General features: G+C 37.4%; 3 protein-coding genes across 3 annotated transcripts in view; 2 read left to right on the top strand and 1 right to left on the bottom strand.

Annotated features, from left to right (window-relative positions):
• The window catches only part of LOC124629621 (dynein axonemal heavy chain 2), a 57,672-nt gene that overhangs the window by 7,371 nt on the left and 22,529 nt on the right, over positions 1–27,772 (top strand). Inside the window, exons 12-46 of the mRNA XM_047163112.1 lie at positions 3,400–3,498; positions 3,565–3,804; positions 3,883–3,997; positions 4,073–4,321; positions 4,475–4,671; positions 4,759–4,920; positions 4,994–5,111; positions 5,193–5,347; positions 5,508–5,683; positions 5,912–6,079; positions 6,152–6,319; positions 6,533–6,758; positions 6,838–6,957; positions 7,047–7,180; positions 7,257–7,527; positions 12,392–12,535; positions 12,836–12,934; positions 13,123–13,342; positions 13,643–13,805; positions 14,457–14,635; positions 15,005–15,197; positions 15,739–15,880; positions 18,661–18,798; positions 20,204–20,422; positions 20,740–20,983; positions 21,361–21,497; positions 21,961–22,116; positions 22,497–22,702; positions 23,038–23,223; positions 23,548–23,712; positions 23,991–24,103; positions 24,582–24,727; positions 25,315–25,498; positions 25,868–25,986; positions 26,367–26,473. Coding sequence (XP_047019068.1) covers positions 3,400–3,498; positions 3,565–3,804; positions 3,883–3,997; positions 4,073–4,321; positions 4,475–4,671; positions 4,759–4,920; positions 4,994–5,111; positions 5,193–5,347; positions 5,508–5,683; positions 5,912–6,079; positions 6,152–6,319; positions 6,533–6,758; positions 6,838–6,957; positions 7,047–7,180; positions 7,257–7,527; positions 12,392–12,535; positions 12,836–12,934; positions 13,123–13,342; positions 13,643–13,805; positions 14,457–14,635; positions 15,005–15,197; positions 15,739–15,880; positions 18,661–18,798; positions 20,204–20,422; positions 20,740–20,983; positions 21,361–21,497; positions 21,961–22,116; positions 22,497–22,702; positions 23,038–23,223; positions 23,548–23,712; positions 23,991–24,103; positions 24,582–24,727; positions 25,315–25,498; positions 25,868–25,986; positions 26,367–26,473 — 5,858 coding nt within the window. The remainder of the gene's footprint in view (positions 1–3,399; positions 3,499–3,564; positions 3,805–3,882; positions 3,998–4,072; positions 4,322–4,474; positions 4,672–4,758; positions 4,921–4,993; positions 5,112–5,192; positions 5,348–5,507; positions 5,684–5,911; positions 6,080–6,151; positions 6,320–6,532; positions 6,759–6,837; positions 6,958–7,046; positions 7,181–7,256; positions 7,528–12,391; positions 12,536–12,835; positions 12,935–13,122; positions 13,343–13,642; positions 13,806–14,456; positions 14,636–15,004; positions 15,198–15,738; positions 15,881–18,660; positions 18,799–20,203; positions 20,423–20,739; positions 20,984–21,360; positions 21,498–21,960; positions 22,117–22,496; positions 22,703–23,037; positions 23,224–23,547; positions 23,713–23,990; positions 24,104–24,581; positions 24,728–25,314; positions 25,499–25,867; positions 25,987–26,366; positions 26,474–27,772) is intronic.
• On the bottom strand, positions 206–3,117 carry LOC124629811 (DNA-dependent metalloprotease dvc-1). The gene is made up of 3 exons (XM_047163376.1): positions 2,814–3,117; positions 2,307–2,541; positions 206–2,149 (listed from the first exon to the last, which is right to left on the bottom strand). The coding sequence occupies exons 1-3, from the start codon at positions 2,969–2,971 to the stop codon at positions 509–511; spliced, it is 2,034 nt and encodes a 677-aa protein (XP_047019332.1). The 5' UTR covers positions 2,972–3,117; the 3' UTR covers positions 206–508.
• Positions 7,623–12,291, top strand: LOC124629812. The gene is made up of 4 exons (XM_047163377.1): positions 7,623–7,824; positions 8,151–8,417; positions 10,786–11,033; positions 11,907–12,291. The coding sequence occupies exons 1-3, from the start codon at positions 7,777–7,779 to the stop codon at positions 10,972–10,974; spliced, it is 504 nt and encodes a 167-aa protein (XP_047019333.1). The 5' UTR covers positions 7,623–7,776; the 3' UTR covers positions 10,975–11,033; positions 11,907–12,291.

Raw genomic sequence — 27,772 nt, 5'->3', positions numbered from 1 at the left:
TGACACGTCGCGATTGAACTGACGACGTAATAACATTCATTGATTATTGATATAATAATGTTGTTTTAATGCTCCTCAATTGTTAAAACGGTAAACAACCAGCAAAAATATTTTTATCGTAACTGCAACGCCATTGCAAAGTTACGTCGTCAGTTCAATCGCGACGTGTCAGGAACGCATTCTCTGAATGGCCGAACTATAATATCACATCAAATAACTATTAAATGCAAGATTTCGTAAGCCATAACAAACTCATAATAGCAATATTAAACAATCACCAATTCTACCATCATTAACAAATTACATGTGGAAATCAAATTAATCAAGGATTCTAACACGGTTTCTATGCAATTTACAGCAATTTTACATATCAACCTTTAATGTATTTCAGCTTAATTTTAACATTTTGAACAGACAATTATAATCTACACACTGATTTAACAATAAATATTTAATCATCAAACAAAATAATCTTAATCACAAAATTAGCTACCATGATCAAAAAAATCTATTTCAAACACAAATCCAAATGATTATTCATATCAAGTTCTTCCACCATTTTCATACAACACGGGCAAGGAGTCTTTGTACCCGTAGCATTGAATACTTGAGACTCGTCAAATATATCATCTTCATCTTCAATGACTATAGTTGTATTATTCTCATAACTTGTGCTGGCACCTTCATCGGGTATAGTTGTGTTATTATCAAAGAACATCAGACATTCATCTAAATGTTCTTCTACAGGCTTGTCAAATTGCTTACCACAGCACGGACATATTTGATCAAATAACTCTTCCTTGCTTGTACTAGGTTCTGATTTGATTTTAACTGTTTCTGATACCTGCTCATCTACTTTTGAAGTTTGTAAATTATCACCCCTGTCTGTTGTTATGTGGCTATCGGTTTTTCGTCTTTTCACCTGTGGCATGTCTGTGTTGGCAATTATTTTAACTGTTTCTATAACTCTTCGTTGGCCATCCTCTATTTCTTTGACTAGTGATATGACTTTATCAAGGCTTGCGACAGGGTCTGTTACTTCTGATTCAGTCTTTCTTTTACCCTTGTTCTTATTTATGTTAGTAGATTCAATGTTCAAGTTAGTCAAGTCTACAAGATTATTATTAGTGTTTACTGGTTTTACAAATGCAGGTACAGTTGGTTTAACATCAATTAGTTCATTTTGGCTAGGTTGAACTTCTTGTACACTATCAATACCATCCTTACTAAGTTTCTCAATAATATCCTTATTTAAACATTCATCTAAGTGCCTATTGATTTCTTCATTACTAAATTTACCATTACAGATAGGACAGTCAACTAATTCCACTTTAACATTAACAGCTATTAACTTTTTACTGTTACTAGGTTGAGTTAACTTGTAATCATCACCATATAAGTCTTTTAATATTGTTGTAGCATTAAAATAGTCTTCAATCTTCTTCATTTTTATAGGTGGAGATGAAGTAGGAGACTCTATTTTAGGTTTTTTAGGATTAGGAGTTCCGATTTTACTGTCTGGTATTTTGAATGTAGCAGTATCATTTTGAATCTTAGATTTTTGTACTAATAAACTTGTATTAACTGGTGTAGGTTTCTTGTTTACTGCAGTAGGTATTTGTTTATTAGCCCATATGCTTCTAACTGTTTCTGTGACATTGTCGGTATAGTGTTTGGCATCAGTTTTTAATGTATTGCCACTTCCAGTAAACACTGGGATGGGCTGAGTAGGAGGTTTAGGCACTGTAGGATTGAATACAACACCCTTCTTGCTTACCACCACAGTACTTGAACTGTTTGATTTGGTTTTGATATTGCCTTTTATATTACTAGAATCCTTCAATATTGGTTTTGGACTGTTGCAAGTATTTGTATTTGGTATATTATTGATAGTTTTGATATTATTTGTTATGTATTTCGTGATATCTGCATTTGGTTTAACTGTAGGTTTTGTACCTTTAGTCTTTTGTTGTTTTTCTGGTTCTTTTATTTTGATGAAGGTTCCTCCACATTTTCTGAGGTGATCAGCCCACCAGTAGTCACAGGGCCCTGGGGCTCTGTTCATGGACCGTCTTACTATACCAAAGTGAGGTCTTCTCGTTTGACAAGGGCCATTGCAACGCCACCAGTGATTTTGGTAGAGCTCCACCTAAAATAGTGAAATTAGTTTGTTAAAATAACTACAGATATTATGATTGAAACTTATAGGAATAAAGTTTGAGATCTTAATATTTCTGCCGTTATATTATATCAATATTGATATGATTCAGTGGAATTAAATATGAGGATTATGCAATTAAAATTACCTCATCATGGAAACTATGGTATATACTGATATTCAGTCCTGCACATTTGTTGATTCTGTGCATATGGGCCTTGAAGTTAGGGCCATGGCCGTCCCGGTCTTGGTCCCTATTGGTTACAAATAGGAACGCATGGATCATCTCATGGAGTAGCGTCTCAACTAAGTCTTTGCGAGGTCTCAGCTTTAGTAGTGGTTCACTCAGAGCTATGTCACATAGCCCACCTCTGCCTTCGTAGCTGAAAAGAGTCATTAGTAGTACATATGATGCTTTAGTTTGATATTCTGAATGATGATGAGAAAGTTATTTGGAATCAGACATGTGGTAGGTAACAAAATACCTGTATTAACAAAATCCTGCCCATTTCTCCAGAAAGGGGGAAATATGATAGAAGTGTGAAGAATTATGATAAGTCAGAATAACATAAGGCTACTTTTAATCCAGCTGTGGGACGTAGTTCCCTCGAGACGCGAATAAAACCGCGGGGAAGATCTATAGAGAAAAACTTACGAGCACACGCCAGCACAAGAGTACATCCTTTTACTCCACCGGACCACAGCCCTGCTCGCCAGTTTTGTCCAGAAAAACATTTTATCGAAGTGTAAGAACAACGAGTGTACATTTGGAGTTGGGTCAATCAGTTCTAGCTCTGGATCGCCTAGATTCATATTGACTACTAAATAAATACTTTACAACAAAATAAACTAAACAACAATTAAAACATTAATACTATGTAATATTTAAAATAAATTCATAAAAAATCCCCCGCGTACATTGTTGACAAATAAAATAATGAATGACGTTTGTTCGTTCAAAATTTGACGTTTTTAGTTTTCTTTTTTCACAACCGTTGCATTTCCTGTCTCTTATTTGTTTCCCTTAACCCTTCCTCTACATCTTAATTAATTTATTCTTACGATATACTATTTTATTTATTCTTAGAGTTTTATATATTTCTTTTAAAGATTTTAATAATTTGAAATGTAGTTTGGTTATAACTTTTAACATTCCGTGAAATGAAATCCATTTTACGCGCGCTGATGTAAACTTGCCAATTTGAGCACAATACTACTAAATGGTAATATTTCTTTTTCAGGCTTGTGAGAAGAAAGTGCAACCAGGAATAACAAAGCTAACATGGACTTCTACAATGTCCGATGCGTACATCGCAGATTGTGTTATGCAAATTGGAGAAGTAAGTAATGAACACAGTCATAAACTATGTATCATGTGCATTGCTAAAAATTGTCTTTAATTCCAGCTTCAAGATTTTTTGACAACATACAAAAACTGCAATGTTAATTTAGTCAAAATTATGGAAAAGATATGTGACACTCCATTTGTAGAATTCGATATTTATAACGTATTCGATATAAAAGTGTTACGAGCTAAAATACGAAAAATGGAAGCTACGGCTATGGACGCTGTTTTAGATATGTATAAAGTGATAGTGGTTTATCTGGTTATTGTTTACGAAGGCTTCGAACCATATATTACCCAGGTAATAATTATTATGTACGTGCTAAATGTTAATTATTATTGGTAAGAAATAAATAAATATCAACTCAATTGATTTTAGATGGCAGAACATTGGATTAAATACGTAAGGAGATTTGACATACTTCTAGAAGACGCATTAAGATTAGGGATCAAGTCCACTATGCAAAACATGTACAAGTGCGTCCATGGAGATGGTAAGTTAGTTTTTGTCACAGTGTTAAGCAAAATTAGAAATCGAGCTTTAATAATTTATTTAACCCCTTTTACAGGCACTATGGCACCGTCCCCTTTAATAAAAATGGACCTCTACTTAACTGGGAAAAACATTACATACATACCAACAAAAATTGAGATCCAAGACACATTCACCACAGTTCTTGAAGAAATTGTTCATATTATGAGCACTGTCCCACGCTTGTTCGAGAAGTTTTCTTTACCTGCAGGAGGACTAAAAAAGTTTTACGAAGCTATAGCTTTAGATCAGGATTGTAATAAGCTGCAGAGGTTTATTAACGATGGTAAATCATATTTTGGTTCTGCTGAGAAAAACCGTAATGGGAATAGATGACGAATCTGTTTTAAGCCGACTTCCCTAAACGCAATTTCTTAGAAACTTTCTTGCTGGTACTTATGTTTTGAAGAAAATTCCAAGTAGTTATTTTATATTTCAGAAATTGATTACAATATCAAACTAGTGAACGACCATTTAACAATGTGGGACCCTTACATGCATATCTGGACAGTTGACAAAGATCAGTTCTTGGAGCAGTACCGAGCAGAGAGGCACACGGCTGAAGATTTTGACTGTCTTGTTATAAATTACAGCAATCTTGCTAACTCTATTCAAATACAGGAAACGATAAACCAGGTATGTTTTATGTATTCATTCACTCGTTCGCTTATATCTAAGGATATTTTACTTTCAAATTCGTGTGAGATCTAATTTCTTTTTCAGATTCATTTCATAACTCTTAACTCAAGTGAATTGAAAAAGTCTATAATAGCGCACTGCATCGTATGGCAAACCAGACTGGGAGAACTGTTGAGAACAATCACAGAGGCTGACATTGACGTAGTTTATAATTACGTAGAGAAGAGTAGTGAACAAGCTATGAAGGTTGGTTAAATTATTTTGATGAAGTATCACTGAAGAATTGAACAAAATATTGGTACTCATTTCTACTTTATAGGTACCAACAGATTTAAAAGAGCTTCAAGAAAGCATAGAAACTTACGATCGTTTACTATCGGAAATAACTGCGATTGAGAAAACATTCCCACCTATTTCTGATCAAATGTTGACACTGGGTAAGTCCAACAAAATTTTATTTATTATCTAATTCGCTTACTATTAATGAAATGTAAATTCTATGTTTCTTTCTATTTTAGCAAAGTTCGAGGTGGAACTAAGTTCTGACATGATTACTCGCCATGAGAACATACCGGTTTTATGGTCAGACTATTTAGGTGTTTTGGAAGAAGCTAAAAAGAATCTTGAAGCGAACAAAGAAAGATTCAAAACGAATTTATTGGATCAAGCTGAAGTAAGATTTTTGTTATAAATACAAAGCCGGAGCTCGATCAATTAGGAAAGAGTTATTTAATATTTTTAAGAAAGTTGAATAGAATTTTATCGCAGGAAGAACCCCATTTAGTCTCGATACTTCTCTGTCATTTATGATTATTTCATATCGTTTCTCTTAGGTGTTTAAGGAGCAAGCTAAAGAATTTTGCGAAGATTTCTATAGGACTGCTCCAGTGTCTTCTGATATTTCTGGCAAAGACGCTCTGGCACAATTGAAAGCTTTCAGAGAACAACTAAATGCGTTGCGAGCACAAGAACAACTTATACGAGATGGTCTTGCTGTGTTTAATCTGACGTTAGTTTCGTTTAAATTCATCAAAATAAAGATGTAGGCTTCAGGCTCTGTAGTAGGTGAATTCCAATAATTAGACTTATTTAAAGTCCTTATTTACTTTCCATGCAGTAGGACGTTCACGGAAAGTAAACTTGAGTTACGAAGACTTTTTAAAGTTATTACGTGATTTATGGAAGTGGTAACGTATGATATTTTAATTTTTATCTCATTAATGCAACTTTTTTGTAGTACTCCAGTGAATCTGGATCTTCTGAAAATGGAGAAGGAACTGGAGAAGTTGGAAGAAGTTTGGGGATTGGTCAATCAATGGGAAGAGTCCTGGGAAAAATATAAAACTCAATCGTTTTGGGAAATGGAAACCGACGAGATGGAAGAGAACGTCATGTTTTTGTTCAGGTAAAATAAAAGTGAAAATAATAACTATCAAAGTCTCGACAATCAAACTCTCATCTTTCCTTTCTTTTACAGAAATTTCAATAAGCTGTCGCGACAACTAAAGGACAAAAATTGGGAAATAATAGATACTACTCGAATTAAAGTAGACGCATTTAGACGAACATTGCCTTTAATTGGTGATTTGAAGAATCCGTGCATGCGCGAGCGCCATTGGGACAGAATTAAAACGCTCATGGCTGTGTAAGTTTCTATTTTCTATTCGAATATGGTATTTCTTCATATACCTACTTATTTAATCGTTTTTGTATATTACTCGTCAAAATGATGAGAATATTTTCAATTGTGCCTGCTTCTGTCCATTGTGTAAGATAATACTAGAATTAAAAACATGCTCTATCATAATTATTTTTAATTAACTCCTTCTCCTTTCCTATTCCCCTTTGAAACATGTAGGGACTTTGACCAAAACTCTGCAGACTTCAAATTAGACTTGATAATGCGACTGAACTTCCAAGCATATGCCGAAGAAATAGCTGAAATATCCAATGCTGCTACTATGGAGCTGAACATAGAAAATGGCCTCAAAGCTATCAGGGAGGTGTGGAAGAACACTACCTTTGAAATGCAACATCACAGGGGAGATATGTATAAAATTAAAACTGTTGATGATGTCATGCAGGTTCGGCTAAGATTATCCAACATAATATATCTGTCAAGGTATACTGTTATTAAATAATATAATAATTTAAAATTCTCAGTTCCTTGAAGATCACCAAGTGCAACTGTCATCAATGAAATCAACAAAATATGTCGAACCGTTTATAAAAGAAGTAGATTATTGGGAGAAATCGTTGGGCTATGTAGCAGAGTGCATTGAAGTAAGAAACTTATCATTAAAATTCACTTTTAACATAACTTAGACTAGGACTTTCATGGTACTACCTACTTAAGCGTTGTTTCGTAACAGATTTCTTTACAAGTTCAACGTCGCTACCTGTACCTTGAAACAATTTTTTCTGGTGAAGATATTAGGAAACAATTACCTGCGGAAGTTCTAATATTTGATGCGCTAACTGCTGCTTGGACAGAAGTTACAGGCAGGTACGCTCAGCTCACTCGTCCATAGATCAGATTTGTTAAGTAAAAACTAACTAATTATGAAATTATTCGTTAATAGCATGCACGCAGGAAAAAATGCAATTGAAGCCTGCATTTACAAACCACAGCCTTACCTGTTTAACAAATTGAACCAAATGGTAGATAACTTGGATGGAATCTTGCGAGCTCTGGAGAAATATCTCGAAACGAAACGGCAACTTTTCCCAAGATTTTATTTCATATCCAACGATGATTTACTTGAAATTCTTGGAAATTCTAAAAGGCCTTCATTGATTCAAGTACACTTAAAGAAGTTATTTGATAATGTTAACAGGATAAGAATTGATAAGGTAATTAAAACACTTTTTATGAAAATTAACTCTTTGCAAAAACAAAAGTATGTATAGTAGTTTTCTAAGTGAAAAGTATGGTAACATTTCAATAGAAAAAAAAGTAAATTCAAAACGACAAAACAAAAGAACATGAAAGCGCGTGATACAAAAGTTCTAAATTAATAATTGTTATTTATGGTTTTCCCAACGTAATTCTGATTTAAACATAGTGTATACAATATTTGAATTAAGGTGTAATTGTTCACAATGGAAGAAATCTTGGAAAAATGTCACTTCGTTCCTATGAGTACGATGGTAAATACTGTTTTCTATTAACTTTCATTAGAGTATTAAATAAACGCTTTTCATTGTTATGGGACATATACATCAAGTCATTGGCTTTAACATCAGATAACTCTATTAAACACAACTTATTAAAATAGTAACCTCAACTTATTCCACTTTTCGTACAGATTGCTTTTAAATGTCATAAAAGTTTGGAAAATATACCGGATCGTATTCAATCACCTAGTCCCTTCTCAAATATCATCACCATACTCCTGAATTCATCTCAATTTTATTAGCATATTTATCTTCATCTATACTCAAGATGTTACTTATAATAGAAAAAAATATTCCAGAGAAAAGTAATCGACCTAATGGACGCTCCCTATGTAGTTGACCCTATCAAAACATACTGCAAAAGAAACTTGCTGAAGCTTCAACAAAGTAGAATAAATGCTAAGTACCAGGACCCTGATCTGAAAACTTTCAAGTCGGTGTACAGGATAGCGTGTTGTAAGGCCATTTACTCACACAATTGGAATAAACTGCTCTATTTACTGAAGAAGTTCCCGCCGTGGCAGCATAATTGGAAGGATGTTAATGAAGCCGCTTTGTATGTTAGAGTAAGTATATTTTAATTGTCAGCGGGATTCAAAGACAAAGATCATTTATTTGCAAAAACACGGGTACATAAAAATACATTTTTATGATGCATATTTTTAGGAAGAGTTACTGTTGTTAGAAAGGGTTACCGTTGCCCTGATATACAACAGGCTCAAGAAGGATCTTGGTGGGTGTTATTTGTCAGTAGAGTTTGACACTTCCTCATGGTGCACCTAGCATTACATAATATCCCACCAAAAAATAAAAAAACATTTTAATTAAAAGTCACATTATTTAAATAAAGTTTTGATAATTATTATACAGTTGATCTCTTAACATTTCACAAACTTTTAGCTGGTTATGTTAGTTATAGGTCCCACCGCAGAGCACAGGCCTTTTCTAAAAGAATTTTCTTGTATTTACAACTGAATAATAATGTAAATTTAAGTCACTGTAGTGTATCATTTTGAGTTAAGAAACACATACACTTCTGGACACATCTATTGGCCCACCTTGTATTTTCAGTTTCGTTTGGTCCTAGCTAAATTTTTATATTAGGTTGAGCAAAAGGTTTTTATCGTCGTCTTAGAATGAAAACCTCGGAAATGCATTTTTTCTCAATATTTTTTTATTGCATTTCTTGGAAGATAATCGTAAAAAATATGGAATACTAATCCTTATCCTGAAAAATGCATTTTTCTCAATATTTTTTTATTGCATTTCTTGGAAGATAATCGTAAAAAATATTGAATACCAATCCTTATCCTGAAAAGTTATCTCTTGCACTTACGAGGTTTTCACTTTGAACCTTGCACATTCACAATTTCATTCAATAGTCTTTTTTTGAATTTTGAATACAGAATTTAAAGAAACAAGAGACAATTTGGAGCCTGCTTGTTGATATCAAACAATTGATTACTAAGAAAACTTGGTTTTATTGGTTTACTTGGATTTAATTCTTGATGAAAAAGTGATTGATATCTTTGGTTTTGCAACAAACATTACTTATTCTTAACATTAAGGTGAGGTTCTCTCAATAATTTATGGATACTTCACCTGAAGTCGCCGCCCAAGCTGTGGCACTTATTCAGGGCGGACACAGCCAAAGATACGTGAGTGCTCAACTTAATTTAAGTCGATCTGCGGTCCGAAATGTTTATCGGAGGTACCTAGAGACTGGCCACGATCTCGGGTCACAACTGAAAGGCAGGATCAATTCATCGTGACGACCAGCTTGAGAAATCGTCACCTTACCTCCATTGAGATACAAAAACAACTTCGCGACTTCCACGGAGTATCTGTGAGCGCTCGAACTGTTCGGAGAAGGTTAAAAGAACGCGATATGGTACCACACAAGCCAGCTAATGAGCCCAAACTATCGCGAGCCCACCGAACAGCGCGCCTTCATTTCGCACGCAGTCATTTAAATTGGACACAGCAAGATTGGAGCCGTGTACTCTTTTCTTATAAGTCTAAAATTGTGTTACATGGCAATGATGGAAGGAAGAAGGTCTACCGACGTAAGGGAGAGCGTTTCGCACAATGCTGCTTTGAAGAGAGGGTTGCTTATGGCGGTGGCTCAAGGACTGTCTGGGGCGGTATATCGGCGAGTGGTAAAACTCAACTTGAGGTTGTTACAGGTCCACGGCTGCCAACATTAAATGCTGAAAGGTACATTCGTAAGTGCTTAGGACCTCACGTGATACCATACGCGGACTATGTGGGCTCAAATTTCCTTTTTATGCATGATAATGCAAGAGCCCATGCGGCCGGCATCGTCAGGGAATATCTTCGGGATGTGAATATCACAGTTATGGACTGGCCAGCCAGAAGCCCAGATATGAACCCCATTGAGCACATGTGGGATGAGCTAAAAAGACGTGTTAGGGCTCGTCAGCCAGTTGCCCAGACGATGCAGGAGTTGAAAACTGCCTTAGAAGAGGAATGGGAGATGATCCCTCAAAACTTCATAGAGCGGTTGATAAACTCTATGCCTAATCGTATGAGAGCTGTGGTAGATGCCCATGGAGGCAACACGCGTTTTTAAATTAAACCTTTATTTGATAAAACATGTTTTTTATTCAAAAATCAATTGCCATTAACGAGGCACATATCCGACTTGTTAGGCGTAGCTCCATGTCGTATGGTATTCTGAATTAAAACAATACGATCCAAAAAGAAGGTAAAATGTATCAGGTTTAAAACTGCATCATCAGTTTTTGTTCAATCTAGCAATCATATTTCGGTAGAGGCCATCAAAACCTAAACTCTAAGGTGGGCCAATAGATGTGTCCAGAAGTGTATTATATACATCATTTTTAAAATAAGAAATTAGCATAATTATGTAACACACTTTCTATATCTAAATATTTTTCTTTCTTATTCCAGGCACTAGTAATCCTGCTAATGTACCACCCAAGTTCACAAGCAAAGGGACTATTGAATGAATACCTACATTTTGTATGGGCGTGCCGGTCTGATGAAGTGAAGAAAGCGGTCTTGAAGATATTGCTTACCTTGCCCGAGAAGATACATGGTGTTACAAATAGTAGATATAATGATACTGATAATTCATGAATAGATGCAAAGTTAGCTATGTATTGAGCAAAGCATAAGTGACAATAGATGATTATTTATTTTTTACCCGACTGCCAAAGAAGGAGGGTAATGTTTTTCGAGTGTATGTAAGTATGTATGTATGTCTGTTCCTTTGTGACCTCCTGTAGCCTAAACGGCTTGATGGATTTTGATGTATGAGGTATCGTTAGATTTGTCTTGATTACGGGAGTGTCATAGGATACATTTTATCCTAAAAGTCCCACAGGATATTTTTTCTAAATTTCCCTTTAAAAAAATATGTATGCGGTATCATTAGATTCATTTCAATCACGGGAGTAATAATTAATATAGGATACGTTTTTTCTCAAAATTCCCACGGGAACATGTTAATTCTGCGTCAACGCAAAGCAACTCATGCGTTAGCAAGCAAAAAGATAGGGCGTGGCCTGGCATGCGGCGCGCGGCGCGGTGCGGAGGGGGATATGCTCGAGTATACAGCCCGAATGCGGGCACACGCATAAGGGCACACGTCGTTGACGGTCTTCAGCAGTAATGACTCACCTAATTCTTTTTCTTCTTCACTACCAACAGTCCAGATTGGCGGTAAATTTATGTTGCGGAGTAACATCACTCGTAATCTAAAGCCAAATGTCGTCGAAATAATTTAAAATGGTACTTACATATACATAGTCTTCTACATCTACAACATTTTCGTTAAATAAAAACAGCTAAAAAGTTATAAATAAAAGAATTATTATTAAAAAAACAAAATACCCGACTGCACAATAAAAAAAGAGTAAAACAAGCCCCACAATAATATTTAATTTATAAATATTGATGGAAAGCATCGCAGGCGGGGACCACCTTGACCGCCACCAACGAAAATTCTGCTAAATGGTGCACAACCGAAATGACTATAAATAAGCCTCTGTTGGTCCCCGCAATAATTCTTTTTTAATTCACATTGGGTGATTTGCGCCATTTAACTATAGTGATAACTAGACATGTATTTGCCCCCTTTGGTCAAATCAGTGATTTACACCTCAAAAAGATTCTGTTATAGTTATATGGCACAACTCACTGTAAGATGTCTGTTGATTTGATAAAAGTTTGACAAAAGGATACAGATGGATGTTTCTATGACAAATGCTGTGTATTTTGATTTTATCTGTGTTACCTTGTAAATAAGTTAGGCTTTGCATGTCTCCAAAAATCTGAAATTACACAGACTCGTAATTGGAATTGAAACTTGTACTTGTTATTTAAGTGAGAAATACATATAATTTTGTACTGATAAATGTTAAGTTTGTTTGAATAAATATGTTATAAACAAAATGCAGTATTTTTTTGGAGATTGTACATTACTCTTTTAGGTTGATGAGGTTTTCTATACTTTGTAAATTGAAGTTTTCTATTTGAAGTGCCAATTTTCCAGAACCCAATGGGTCTGCCAGTAGCTAAGGCCATGACTTCAGAAGACGGAGAATGTGTTGAGTGGAAGTATAACCTGGTGCTGGATGGGCCTGCTGAAATCTGGCTGGCAGGCCTTGAGCATACCATGAGGGTTGTTCTTAGAGATGTAAGACCTTTAAACTATGTTCATATTAAAAGTTGGCGCAGTAGCTTAGAAGAAATGTAGGTTTCTTTTTTGAGAAGAAGTTAGGTTTTCTGTAGGATGGAACTGTAAAAGATTTAGAAGTATACATACATAGAAGTAGGTGTATTTGTAGTGATGTAAGTAGTTTGTTGTAGCGAAAGTACATTAGGTGCTTTGAAAGAGTATTTACAAGACCCTGTAGTAAAATATAACAGGATTTACTATAGAAAACTGTTTCATACGTGGTAAATCTGAATGCCAATTTACTTTGTGTTTTTCTAGCAATTGATACTAACTCGAGCTGCTCTGAGGAAGTGCCGTTACCAAAGAGAAGCCTGGATCAACGACTGGCCTGGTCAACTTGGAATCACGTCTAGCAAGGTTTGAAAAAAATATTTTGTTATGAAATATTACTAAAACAGGATGTGAGCAACAAAAAATAGTGCCAGCTACAAAGTTAGGGCATTTTTTTATTTGTCATGGGTCCCATGCTAGCCAAATTATTTTTAATGCATTTTAAAGGTCATAAAATGGCTTTCTAATGATTAGATATATTGGACTTCCACTAGATTCAATGGACCTCAGACTGCACTCGAACCCTATGCCGCTGCGAGATCATGCAAGAGAAGAAGCCTCTGAAGAAACTGCGCAAGAAGCAGAACCTGATCCTCACGACCCTGCAGATGATGTCCCGTAAGGAGATCAGCAAGATTCTGCGCGCTAAAGTGAACGCGCTCTGCGTTATTGAGATACATTCTAGAGATACCGTCGATAGGATGTATAAGATGGGTAAGTTTGGACTTATTTCTGGCAGTCTTCTTGGTATACATACAAGAGAAGAAGCTTCTATGTGGATGGTAAACATGGTAAACGGATGTTGAAAATTTGTAGCCCTACGACATACAGGGTGGTCCGAAAGGTGATGTCAAGACTTAGTTGCTTAGTTCCGTGATTTTTTACAGTATCAAACCGGGCTACTATAAGGCCATGATCAATTTTGAATAAGGCTTATTTGTGTCTTAAAATTCACCCAAATCCGTCCAGCAGTTAAGTTGTTAGGCAAGGATAAAAAACCAATAATAATTGTAGGTTGTATGAACGTAACGGCGTTCGAGTGGTTCTCTCAGCTGAAGTTCTACTGGGACCGTGAACGTGAAGACTGTTATATCAAGCAGACGAACACCAACTCCATTTACACGTACGAGTACATCGGCAACTCGGGACGTCTGGTTATCACGCCGCTTACTGACAGGTGACTTCATAGCCCTAACTTAATTTTGTATGTAGAGCCCGTGGCCCGCCAGATATAATTTATTTTCTTACTAATAAAACCCATGAAATAAAGTTCGAATGTTTACTGTTTGTTAATTTGTAAGCTATTTTCGATGTGGAATGTATGAATTAACATATGAATATTTTGAGAATAATTGTTACAATTTACTGCTGCCAAGTAATGTCGGACGGCCATGGGTTTTCATTCTGTGACATTGTTATGATGTAGTGCCTCAACTTTGAATGTGTTTAACCCTTATCTTTTCAATAAAATGGCAGAGAGTAGAAGACAATCTTCTTCTTAGTATTGCAGAATAAATTGTAGTACTATAGTTCGGCCATTCAGAGAATGCGTTCCTGACACGTCGCGATTGAACTGACGACGTAATAACATTCATTGATTATTGATATAATAATGTTGTTTTAATGCTCCTCAATTGTTAAAACGGTAAACAACCAGCAAAAATATTTTTATCGTAACTGCAACGCCATTGCAAAGTTACGTCGTCAGTTCAATCGCGACGTGTCAGGAACGCATTCTCTGAATGGCCGAACTATAATTTCTTTAATACCACTTATAAACTAATAACATCAAACTTGTATACCCTTCTAAAACTGATAATCCAATCAGATGCTACATAACGCTGACGACGGCGTTGCACCTGTTTCGCGGCGGCAGTCCTCAGGGCCCCGCCGGCACCGGCAAGACAGAGACCACTAAGGACTTGGGCAGGGCGCTGGCTAGATGGGTGGTGGTTACCAACTGTTCAGATGGACTCGATTATAAGTCCATGGCCAAGTGCTTTTCGGGTAATTTTTGAAGTGTTTCATAAACAAAATTATTATTGCTGATAATAATCACCAGAGTTCTTTCAGATAGGTACTTGGCTTCTCTTTTTAGAGATCCTTATCCAAGGGGGTAAAACAAGGATCAGTCAGGTCCTATGGATCTCATGAACCATGATAGTTGAATATAATGATGATGTTTGATTTTTAGAATTTTGGGGTTTCCCATACAACAAACGAGATTCTTTCGTGATTCTAGTTTTATGGTACGAAATGACTGGCATTTGACCGTATTTTTTATGCTCTTCTATGCTCCAATTCCAATCACGTCTTACTTATTTTACTTAGTTTTGCACAGCTGCATATATTTCAAATACTCCCTTTCATACCCAGGTATCGCTCAAAGCGGTTGCTGGGGTTGTTTCGACGAGTTTAACCGAATCAACATCGAAGTATTGTCCGTGGTAGCCCAGCAGATCCTGGCAGTACTGCTCGCGTTGTCGCTCTTCCAGAAGCGGTTCATATTTGAGGGGGCAGAGATCAAGCTGGATCCTAACTGCGGGATATTTATTACTATGAATCCTGGGTTAGTTGTCGGTAGACAGAAATTGGTAGATAGAGTAGTAGAGTATTATTTACTTTAAAATTATTTAAATATGGATTATTTACTGTATAAATAGCTCCCAGGAAAATGTAAAACTAATCTACCCTACCACTATCAAATTTCTCCATGGCTTTAAGGTTGGCTGTAAGAGAACCCAATTCTGGGTTAAGCTCGCCATTGTACATAAACTGTCTTTATTCTTTTTATATGTATTGTTAAGTGTGCAATAAGGAATAAATAAAGATTTTTAAAAACATATATACAGAATTGTGTTGCTAGGGAGTTTGTTCAACCATTTCTTCTTCCCAGCGAAACATATTTATTAAGTAGTGGTTTTGGGGGGTACGCATCTTTTGTAAAATTTTAGGCTTTAAAAAGTGCTGATTTTCTATCTATTTTGAATGAAAGATTTATATTTTCGCTACTTTAGCACGGAGAGCCCAGTTTTAGCCATGGATGGTAGGTTGCATTATTTACTTTTCTTCTTGTATGTAACAGATTAATAAGTTTCCTCTGACCGTAGTTACGCGGGCCGAACGGAGTTGCCAGATAATTTGAAATCCATGTTCCGCCCGATCGCGATGTGTGTGCCCGATTCGTTGATTATAGCAGAAAATACGCTGTTCTCTGATGGATTCACTGCTTACAAAGTCAACGCTAAGAAGGTATAGCTTTCATGCTTTTTATTTCCATTGTAAAACTCGTGCCACGTTAAAACCTAACTATAAATCGTGGTTTTAAAGTACCGGCTTTATTTCTGGTTTTAAGTTAACGTTTTAGGTCTAGCTTGTGGTCTGAGCCTTGCACTAAAGTAGGTACTTTTTTGAGACCACATTTTATCAGCGGGGCTCAACAGGGCCAAGGTCTGTCGGGGCTGCGGGATTGTTCGAAAGAGTTACCGCGGCCCTGGTACATAAAAGACCTATGATGGAACACGACGGTTTTTAGTCCTGTAAGTCTGACACTCCCTCCAGCGGATGGGGTCATTTGATGAAGACCACATTTTATAATAAGGTGGTTAAAAGCATACTTACTTTTTTGAAGTATCGTCTCTTTCCGTATTGAATGCAGAAGAACCTTAGAATGTATTTTTTTCGAGTTACAGCCTGGATTGAATAGGAGAGTAATTAATATAAAATGACAAAATATGTCTGACTAGCTGATGCCCGCGATGTCGTCCGCGTGTTCGTAAGAGTATCAAAAATACTGAGCTTGCATTTAGCATTCGTGTATTCTTTGCAATAACTCAATAATAATTGTGCAACTTGATAACCTACTTGGTGTCTCTATACTAAGCTTATATACTCCTCATATAAACTCTCTTATACACTCCTCTTATGTACTCCTTTTATACAATGTGTCCCGGGGATAAGTGATCGCCCGAAATTTTTTGAATATTTGTACAAAATTAAGGATAATTTCTTTTATATTTTTGAAAAAAATCATTAAAAAATTTTTATTGTCAGGCCTGTTAATAACAGGCTTTGCTCTTTTTTTTTTCAAATTTCAACTGACTGTATTTTTGCATTTGTTTGAAATAGCAGCAAACATTGTTGTGAGCTATTGTAGGAAATATCATGTAGTTTATTAATAAATTAAAAGAAAGTGATATTAAGGGGGCATTTATTGGACTTATTTTGAAAAAACTGAAAAAAGGCGTTATTTTCTTTGAATTTTTATTTTCTTTTTTTTCTAATAAATGTTTTATTACATTTTTGTTATGTTTGATAATTTTAATTGATAAACTATGATGTCGGCTAGTCAATAAAGAAAAAAGAATTTAAAAAGATGTAAAAACTTAGGAAATATCTTAAAAAAACTGCAGCACGTCACAGTATTTACTAAAAATCATAAAAAAAAAACCAAAGGCGGTAAGTCCCAAATATAAAGGAAATTATCCTTAATTTTGTACAAATATTCAAAAAATTTCGGGCGGTCACTTATCCCCGGGACACATTGTATACTCCTCTTATGTACTCCTCTTATGTACTTCTCTATGTACTTCTCTTATGTACTTCTCTATGTACTTCTCTTATGTACTCCTCTTATGTACTCCTCTTATGTACTTCTCTATGTACTCCTCTTATGTTCTTCTCTATATACTCCTCTTATGTACTCCTCTTATGTACTCCTCTTATGTACTCCTCTTATGTACTCCTCTTATATACTTCTCTTAAGGTGGATTTACATGAGACGAGCGAATGCTCATTCTATCCCCACTATGTCAAATTATTTTAGTGTAAACAGGCGTAGAGCATTCTTTCGTTGTTCTGAGTGCGTTCGCAAAGTTTCTATGGAATATTCTAAGAATGCTCGCTCGCTTGATGTAAACGCCGCTAGAGCGCGCGAACAGTTACTTAGAGCGTTCTTGCGTGTTCGAACGTGCTCGCGCCCCTGAGCGGTCTTTTCAAAGCGTTCTTGTGTTCTAGCGATTGTATCGATTAAATTATGGATTGGTCTCAAGAAAAATGTTTACTAATGATAGAAGCCTATCAAAATTTTAGATGTCTGTGGGATCCGACGTATGAACACTATAAAAATACAACTTACAAACAAGATGCTTGGCAAGAAATTGCAAAACTACTGAAATGTAATGTTGAAGAAGTAAAAAAGAAGATGGACTCGCTTCTTGCATCTTATCGCCGAGAAAGGCAAAAAACAATGAGTACGCCATCAGGCAGCGGTGCCGATTGTACTTATAATTCTAAATGGTTTGCATTTAAAAGTATGCACTTTTTGATGGACAAATATAAACCGAGGAAAACAATTGATTTCTTCAATGATCCAGCTCTACACAAATTACGAAAGAATGCTCTTGTACTAGCTCTAGCTCTATGTTCTTTTCATGTAAATCCACCTTTATGTACTCCTCTTATGTACTCTCTTATGTACTCCTCGTATGTATTCCTCTTATGTACTCCTCGTATGTATTCCTCTTATGTACTCTCTTATAAACTCTCTTATGTACTCTCTTATGTATATTATACAACGTTATTTTTTGTTTATGCGAAACCTGATACACCTATCTAGTATTTTTATGTAAAGAATCTATGTACGAAATTTCAAAACCGTATCATGAAAAATCACAAAGTTATAAGCTTGTTAAGTTACGGGACTGTCCGTAAAAATACATAATCACCACAAAACGCACACATGCCGCGCAACGCGATAGCACTGTGCGCTCGCGCCCGCTATGAACTCGCCGTGACCGCCGTTGTGCGAGAATAAATACCTATTTGTGGTGTCCAACATTCAAAGTTTTTTTAGATAATTTTGGGAAAAAATATAACATGGTGTAAAAACTATTGGAATTGATTCAGTTACTGATTCTGAACAAACTATATTCAGGTTTCGCACAAACAAAAAATAACGTTGTATACTATAGTATAGATTTACCTTGTTTTTAGCCTCTACTTATCTATTGACATTAGTTATTAAATTCCAGGTGTTCACGTTATACCAGCTGGCTATGCAGCAGCTATCTAAACAGGAACATTACGACTTTGGTCTGAGATCGATGGTAGCTCTACTCCGTTACGCTGGTATTAAGAGGAGGGCTTATCCTCATTTACCTGAACAAGAGGTGAGTTACATGAAAGGCGGATCTTTTAGGTAACTTTTTTTTTATTATATCGGGACACCTTTTCACACACGGTCGGTTAGCCCCATGGTAAGTTGTTAATTGTGTTATGGGTGCTAACACAACTAGTATACATCAGCTACATAAATACATATTGTAACACCCAGACCACGGCCAACAAGCATGCTCATCATAAAAATGTCGACCAAAGTCAAAGTCAAAATCATTTATTAAAGTAGGCTAAATAACGATTAGCACTTTTTAACGTCAATTACAAGAATGACAGCACCCCCAAAACGCCCCCCTTTCACCTTTCACCTTTCACTTCCTAGTGTTATGGCTGACCGAACCGGGAATCGAACCGGGACATCAGGTTCGGCAGTCCGGCATGGTGACCATTGCGCTATCGAGGTCGTCAAATATAACTTGTTTTTTTTTTTTTTTTTTCACTGGAAATCTACATATCTACAAGTATGATAGTTCTCGTACTGCGTCTGTTGGTGTCCAGTTATTTCGGATAAATAACGAGTAGGTTTCTGTGGTTATGTAATCTTTATTTGATCAAATGGTTAACCAATTATTTTGAGAATTGACATATATCGGGATGATCGTTAGGTCCCGGCTGTCATTGAACATCGTTGGCAGTCGTTACGGGTATTCAGAAGCCAGTAAGTCTGACACCAGTCTAACCAAGGGGTATCGGGTTGCCCGGGTAACTGGGTTGAGGTCAGATAGGCAGTCGCTTCTTGTAAAGCACTGGTACTCAGCTGAATCCGGTTAGATTGTAAGCCGACCCCGACATAATTGGGAAAAGGCTCGGAGGATGATGAGGATGATAGTTCTCGTACTGCGCCTATTGGCGTCCAGTTGTCATTTCGAATAAATAACGAGTACGTTTCTGTGGTTATGTAATCTTTATTTGATCAAATTCGAATTATTTTGAGAATGGGCATATAATGATTTCGTCTGAGCAAGTTTCCTTTGCTTCCAACTGTTACAAAAAAAATTACAGGCACAGTTAACTGAATTCCACGCACAAGTAAACGAATGTGGAACTACCGCCACCAATTTCCAGACTCATGCGCAATGTTTTTTGAAGAAATAAGTTTGGTTTGGGAAAATTAAAGGGAAAACTAGCTTTTGCCCGCGACAAATTCGCGTGGAATAGTGACTTCCGGCAGATTTTTTGTTTGACCAATAGATGGCGCTGATGTCCGATTTTTTTTGTAATATCTATCCTATGTCCTTTCTCAAGTTACAAACTATGTATGAACCAAATTTCACACAAATCGGTTCAGTAGTTTAGGCGTGAAGAAAAGACAGACAGACAGAAAGACAGACAGAGTTACTTTCGCATTTATAATATAAGTTTGGATAATATAAGTTTGGATAAAACTCCCCATTTCAGATGGTAATCTTAGCAATGCGAGACATGAACGTAGCCCGGCTGACAGCTAAAGACGTGCCTCTTTTCGACGGCATCATGCAGGATATATTCCCTGACGTGGAGATACCGACCCTGGACTATGAGCTGTTGGAGACGGCTATCACGGCCGAGATGAGGCTGGCTGGTCTGCAGCCGGTTAAGGCAGCCTTGCATAAAGTTATACAGACTTATGAGACGAAGGTTTGAAAGAAGTTATGAATTTTCTGCATTTAAAACTTATTTACTTGATATTTGCTTACGTATGACTTTCCAAAGCTTAATTAATTCGCTGCTTACTTCAATTAATGTAGCTTTTTATGTGATTCTTTTTTTGCCAGACAGTTTAAAACGGATTGAGTTTATATAAAACTCAATCAATGTATGATTGCCTGTAGCCATGTCTTTCGTCTTCCCCTTAGGGGTCGAACATGTAAAAGTATTTCTAAATGCTAGTCTTCTAAAACTAGCGTTTGAAAGCCATTTTCCCTCTATTAGTAATCAAATATCCTCCCATCCAGAATTCCCGTCACTCAAGCATCCTTCTCGGAGACACAAACACTGCAAAATCCGTATCCTGGAGGATGCTAGCTCTGACCATCACGCGCTTACACAATGAGAAGCAGCCAGGGTTTGAGGTAGTCCACACCTTCCCTATGAACCCTAAGGCTTTAACCCTGGGCGAACTGTATGGGGAGTACAACTTGGCTACCGGAGAATGGAAGGATGGCGTCCTGTCTTCTATCATGAGGACTACCTGTCAGGGTAAGTGGGTTTCCCCAATTTTCATTCAGCTACGGAAAATAAGCTTTATGAGCGTGTTCTGTATTTGGACATTCGACGAAATTCAGTGGGATTTCTTCGAGCTGCTTTTTTTGTGTCACATGTTTCGGTCTATTTTGAATTTTGAAAATTCCGAAATTAAATCCTACCGTGAGCCATTAAGCAAAATTTCCTCCAATTACAATCTGACTGGGAGCTAAAAAGAAGCATATTATCTTTCTCGATAAATAGACTATCTAAAACACAAATACTTTTTCAAATGCGTTCCTAAAATGAGCGCAGGAGAGAGATTGTTTGGTTGGTTGGTTTTTGATTTTGAAAGTAAATAAATTCAGTCCTTAACTTTGTCTACCATACAGATGAGTCTCCGGACAGCAAGTGGATAATCTTCGATGGTCCTGTGGACGCTATATGGATTGAGAACCTGAACTCTGTAATGGATGACAACAAGCTGTTAACTCTGGTCAACAGCGAGAGAATATCCATGCCTTCACAGGTCAGTTTAGAGTCCAATATATTGAAACCTTGTGTTGCCTTATCATTGCCACTTTTTTTTAAGGGCTGACTTTTCAATAGTTACATTTCAATAACTTTTATTTGAGGAATAAATATGGAGGTTTGACATATTTCTATACAAAAAATTACAAAACGTCAAACATATTCTTCAGATAAACATTGGGGCCATTGGAAAATCGGTCCTTAAATATTTTTTCTTTCCTGCTATATATCCGACATAGTGGTGTTTTCCTGGTTATTCTTTTCCACTTCGCCCTATCTACGACGTCGCTCTCAAAAAACTAGCACTCCTTTCCATATTGTTTTAAGGCGACCTATCGGTCAAGATCTTCACCGTAAATAATTAAATAAAAATCAATGTGACCTCTTGATATTTAAAAAGTAAGTTCTCTCTAGCTTTTGGATTTTCAACTACCCCCTCAAATATCCCTTTTATTTCCTAGGTAACCTTATTGATTGAGACCCTGGACTTGGCAGTGGCCTCCCCAGCTACCGTGTCTCGTAACGGCATGGTGTATAATGATTACAAGGATTGGGGCTGGTGGCCTTTCGTCAACTCCTGGCTGGAGACTATTGATTACGCTGATTATAGGGAGATGGTGAGTGCAGATTCTAGTGATTGTTAGTTATTATTTAGGTATCATCGTGATCGTGTAAAATGAAATTGAATTCATTATTACCTACTTCTCAAAATTAATAACTTATGTTCCCAAATCTTTTGATCAGTTTGTCATAATTCTGTAACGACCAAAATTGCGTCAATATCGTGTAGCATATCGTTCCTGCGGTACACACGTATTCCTTCACGAAAGCGGGCTAGCTATACTTATGTGTAAATAAAGTAAAAGTAAAATATACATGTACATTTTCATGACGGCGACGACTTGCTTGATACTTCTAAAACTATGTTTTTTTGGTTATAAAATTAGGAATTGGGTATTGAAAACTCTAAATCCAACTTTTCTCTTGTCCCCGGTAGCTCCGCCGCTTCTTCCTCTCAATCCTGACCCCAGTCCTAGAGCTCAAACGCCTATACCTCCGCGAGGGTGAGTCAGTGCGGGGCCAGGAGTTGACAGGTGTGCGGTGCCTGTGCCGGCTGCTGTCGCTGCTGCCGGAGCCAGCACCAGCCCTGCCTGACGAACAGACTGACATCGAGGGCTTGGCCAAGATGAGGTTCTTGTTCGCGTAAGTGTCTAAGGACTGGTTGTTTTTTTTAGGTGACTGTGTTTTTCGGTGGCCTGACCGCGGAGAAAAAAAAGACTAGCGGAGGTGCCATAACGTTACTGTTTACGCCCTTATATGCCTTCTTTGGACCTGGATGAAGGCGACTTTTGAAGGAACTTTCAGACTCAAACATTGGAATAAAAACAAATATTTATTCGAGTCTGTTTTTTTTTGGATATTTTGCCCATAATAATTCATTAAACCCATATCTATATCTCGCTTTGCTGAAAAAAAAAACAATTAACATTATTTAATCTAAGTTTGTGTAGGAGCCAATACGAGTTTTATTTCCATAGAATGATCTGGTCAGTATGTGCGACCTTAGAAGATGAACCTCGTCGGAAGCTGGACAACTGGATCCGGGAACACGAGGGCATCTTCCCACTCAAAGATACAGTGTACGACTACTTTGTGGACGAGAGGCTGCAGCAGTTCAAACCCTGGGAGGAGAAGTTGCCTGATAACTGGAGGTTTAATCCTGCGTGAGTATTTACTCTGTAATGGTGAAGTTTAACCAATTATTACGAAGCTGAATATCTTAACTACCCTTCCCGAACTGTTAGTAGTTTTGTTACAATATGCAGGTTCTTCTTAAATCCATCTGAAATGGATTGGGCAGTAGAATTGTTCGCTCTTGAAAGATGATGCCTGGAACCAATAGTAGGTACAACAAAAGAAATGTAATTCACCTCTAGCTTTCAATTTTTTTATTTTCGGATTGTCTGACACTCTGTGTCGCTAAAACTGAGCATATACGCCCTACAAAATCCGCTAGTGTGATAGTGTAAGTTTGACGTTCCTTCCAGCACCGGTTTCCACTCCATCTTGGTCCCCACGATGGAGTTCATCCGCGTTCAGGTTGTAGCTCTCGAGATGCTTAAGGCAGGGTACGGCGTGCTGGTGGGAGGTCCCACTGGCACCGGCAAGACTTTCCTTATCCAGGGGACCCTGAATATGTTGGATCCTACCAAGTAAGTTGTAGAAATATTTTAATTTTGGTCCGAAGTTAGTAAAATACTCCTTCCGCTGAAGGAGGTAAGATCAGCATCAGTTGCAGCAGATAAAATTTGTTGCATTGAGGAGTCTTCATAATTATTTCCAATCCACTTGACGGACTTCAGAAAATATACGGTTTTTCTGTTGTAACTAATTTTTAACTTGGTATCGAATTAGTCTTTTCTACAATTAACTAAATACAGAAGATTTAAATCCCTTATGGACATAAAGCATCCCACATGTTGCTTCACAGGTACAGCACACAAGTTATCAACATGTCGGCCCAAACCACGGCGGCTAACGTGCAAGATATTATTGAGTCCAGGTTAGAGAAGAGGACTAAAGGAAACTATGTGCCTGCTGGAGGTGAGAACATGTAGTACTGCAGAATTGTTAGTTACTGCCCTGGTACTTAAAGGGCTTAAAATGGAACATGGTGGGTTTTAGTCAGTAAGATTCTGACACTTCCTCACGCTGCACCCAAAGTGAGAGGGGACATTTGATGATGTCCAACCAAAAAAAAAACACTGTAAAATGTTTCGAATATCGTTTTATTGTAGACAATTTGTCCCTGAAAATATTAAGATCATCGAGTCGAATAAGCCCTGTCCAGTAAAGCATTACCGAATTTTTAACCATTTTTACCCGATGTGGTTCTTGTCAGGTTTTACTTTCGCAGGTATGCTGTAGGCGGTTTCTTTTAGAAATAAGTTATATATTTAAAAATCCTTTCTTTCCTTTTGTGTCTCTACCGTGTGACTGTGGACCAGCCAGTATGGTCGAAGAGTACATTTATGTTCCATAACTGGGTCACTATCAAGGAAGATACTGTAATTTCTTCTAGGCAAGAAGATGATAGCATTCATGGACGACATCAACATGCCCGTGCGGGATTACTACGGTTCTCAGCCACCGCTGGAGCTAGTGCGGCTCTGGCACGACTACGGGTACTGGTTCGATAGGGCTAAACAGTGGCGGAAGAACGTCAAGGTATAGTAAAGAAAGAAAGACAGAAAAACCATTTATTTCACTCAAACAGCGCAACAACAAATAAAACTAACATATAAACACGCTGCAGTTGCGTCACCTTGTGAGATGTGTGCTACTATTAGCTAGTGAGACTACCAGATAGTAGTGTGCTGACCTGTCTACTTATCAGTAATCGCAAACTTCAAAGTCTCAAAATTTTACCCAAATTCTAGGGAGATCATTTGCACAGGGCTTTATGTCTGCCCAAAAAGTGTGTGTACACATTGCCTATCATTATCATACTCTCATAAAATCGCAAGCCGACAAGGCGACACTACCAGAAATCAGCATGGTAGTGTAATGTGCCCTCCAAGATTCGGAGGCACCTTGTTATGTGAAGAAAACGGTCATCTGTTTAAAAGGAATGTATGTATACCTAGCGGTATACCTGGCGGTCATTTTTCTCCAGTGGTAAAACGTTTATCTTATTGTTTGAACAGTCACCTAGCTTAAGACTTTTTATGAAGATACGATCTTATTAGTCTAAATTAACAAAATTCCGTAGTTTAAACACAACCGTTTTCAATACCTGATTCGACTACGTCCAGAACATGGTACTATGCGGCGCAGCGGGCCCGCCGGGCGGTGCTCGGTCTCCCTTACCGGCGCGGCTGCTGTCGTGCTTCCACGCCTTCTACCTGCCCTCGCCCACGCAGCAGCAGCTCGTCAAGATCTTCGGCACCATGCTGGGCCAGCATCTGCAGGAGTTCGACGAGGAAACCAAGTCTGTTGGTAAGAGGACTGTCCAAAACTTGACTTGACTTTTGGATGTTCTGTAGAGGGCTAAATTTTTTTTGTGTTTTTGGATGTCATGTAGGGAGAATAGCTCTTCAAAATCAGCACCTGTAAGAGTTCGTCGAGAAGATCAACTTCTATTATATTATAAGTTCTAATAGAACTACACCTAAAAAGTTGGACTCTTGAGCGCTTTTGAAGTTTCTAGGTTAGGTAAAGAGCATAGAAACATATTTTTTGCGTTTCAGGATTGCACATTTTTCTATCATTCCCCCAATCGTTCAATAGTTACAAAAGACAGCCCCAGCCCTTCATATCAGCGTAAATAACGTCAATAAATAACGTAAATTATTGATTGGCTAACAGGTAAAACGGTGCTGATAGCGACTATAGACATGTTTAACAACATCGTGGCAAAGCTCCTGCCTACGCCCAGCAAGATGCACTACCTGTTCAACTTGAGAGACATCTCCAAGATATTCCAGGTAAGGTGTACAGGGTCATTCTCCTGCTGGAATAGTTAGGCTAGTAGTTCTAGGATATATAGGAGTAGGTATCTATGTTTTTTCGTTATTTAAAAGTAGGTCTTTCGAAGGGTAGGTAGTTATTTTGGATCTTGTAAATTTATTTGCCAAGGGTTTTCCCAAGCAATGTTATCGACGGCTTCCAGTCCAACTTGAATGCATCTGATTACCAGTGATTTACATGAAGTGATTTCCTATCTGACCTCCTCAACATATCTAGGTAAGACCATCCACCGACCGTGCCAAGCGTTGCTTACCCTTGATCTATCGACCCGTGCACATTTACTTAGATCTCGCAGACTGTTGGTTTTAAAATTGAGATATTGTAATGACATTGTCAGGGTCTCCTACGAAGCAACAAAGATTACACGAATACTAAGGCGCGATTCTTACGCCTCTGGATACACGAATGCTTCCGAGTGTTCTGCGATCGCCTTACGGAAGAGAAGTAAGTTTACCTTTTAACCTTTTTATTGTGACTTATCATATTTGATACCGCGTTGTCCCAACGGTACGGGTGGTTCGGCCGGGCTGCAGAACTCGACTGACTCCCGACTGACTGGAACTGGGTCCCAGGTTGGATTCCTGCTACTGTCAACATTTGTGTTATGAGCATGCTTGTTGTTTTGTCTGGGTGTTTTGTCGCTTCCGCGGACAAGTGCCACAGCACCGCACAGTGACATAGTGCATAGTGGAGTGCTACTAACATATTTTTAAGTTTTTGTATACTAACAATTTTGAATAACATAGGTATGCTACTTTTTAAGGTATTTATCTATAGGCCATTAAGGCCTGAAAATAAAGATGATTTGATTTAATTTTGGGTAGTATTTAAACGCAAATCAAAAAATATCCTTTTTCTATGCAATAAGATTCCGAATTCACATCAAAATTACTGATTGCACAGCAAAATATTCAACTCAAAATATCACTAAACACACTACAATTTATTTTCGCAGCGTACAGCGATTTTTCCTAAAGCAAAAGCTTTTTCATCAATGCACAGCTAACAATCTTAATGCACATTATACATGTTAACTCTTTTTCTTTCAAATATAGCTTCTATTTTTATATTATTTACAGCAGTTTTTCTGAATAAAACAGCATTTTATTAGTCACAGTCATCTTATTATTTATTAATTACCACATAATGAGATCAGCAAAAAAATATAAAATTAAATACAAAATTGTGATTTATTGAATTAATAAGCGTCCACGCTTCCTTTTTTGTCCAATAGGCACATTTTTAGCTTCTGCCGGTGGCGCCACGTACTTGAGATCGTGGATCTATATGTGCAAGCATATCATCGGACTCGGATCGCAAGTCCGATGATATGCTTGCACATATAGTTCAAATGGGGCAGGTGCATTTTTAGTCATTGTCAGTACTTCCTTTTGGCATACATTTCATATTAGTAGTCATTAAAAGGCAGAACTATCATATTTCAGAATGTTTATAGTCAGAATCATCTTTTGGCATAGTTTTGGAATTTTTATTTTCCTGTAAGAAGCATGCAAACAAGCCTGAAGCATGCAAGCAGGCATGCAGCATGCAAGCAGGCATGCAATATGGAAGTAAGCATGCAACATGCAGCAAGCATGGCTTCTGTCACGGCTCCGGCGCTTCGTGGCTCCGGCGGTCCCATGCGAGCTTATCGTCGCAGATGGTTTTCACGCTCACCACCGCAGCTTCGGCTTACTGGCCGGCAGAGCCGGCCAGCCTCAACCGCGTCGGCGAGCGTTAAAA

Source organism: Helicoverpa zea, chromosome 4 (assembly GCF_022581195.2).
Source record: "Helicoverpa zea isolate HzStark_Cry1AcR chromosome 4, ilHelZeax1.1, whole genome shotgun sequence".
Classification (NCBI taxonomy): domain Eukaryota; kingdom Metazoa; phylum Arthropoda; class Insecta; order Lepidoptera; family Noctuidae; genus Helicoverpa; species Helicoverpa zea.
The sequence above is the reverse complement of the archived record's forward strand: the minus strand, read 5'-3'. Positions and strand labels throughout refer to the sequence as shown.

Coding starts and splice junctions, on each gene's coding strand:
- LOC124629811 (XM_047163376.1), bottom strand. CDS start 2,971: ATGAATCTAGGCGATCCAGAGCTAGAACTGATTGACCCAACTCCAAAT. Junction 2,542..2,813: donor TCTTGTGCTGGCGTGTGCTC/GTAAGTTTTTCT, acceptor GACTCTTTTCAG/CTACGAAGGCAGAGGTGGGC. Junction 2,150..2,306: donor ACCATAGTTTCCATGATGAG/GTAATTTTAATT, acceptor TCACTATTTTAG/GTGGAGCTCTACCAAAATCA.
- LOC124629812 (XM_047163377.1), top strand. CDS start 7,777: ATGGAAGAAATCTTGGAAAAATGTCACTTCGTTCCTATGAGTACGATG. Junction 7,825..8,150: donor TCGTTCCTATGAGTACGATG/GTAAATACTGTT, acceptor AAAATATTCCAG/AGAAAAGTAATCGACCTAAT. Junction 8,418..10,785: donor AAGCCGCTTTGTATGTTAGA/GTAAGTATATTT, acceptor TTCTTATTCCAG/GCACTAGTAATCCTGCTAAT.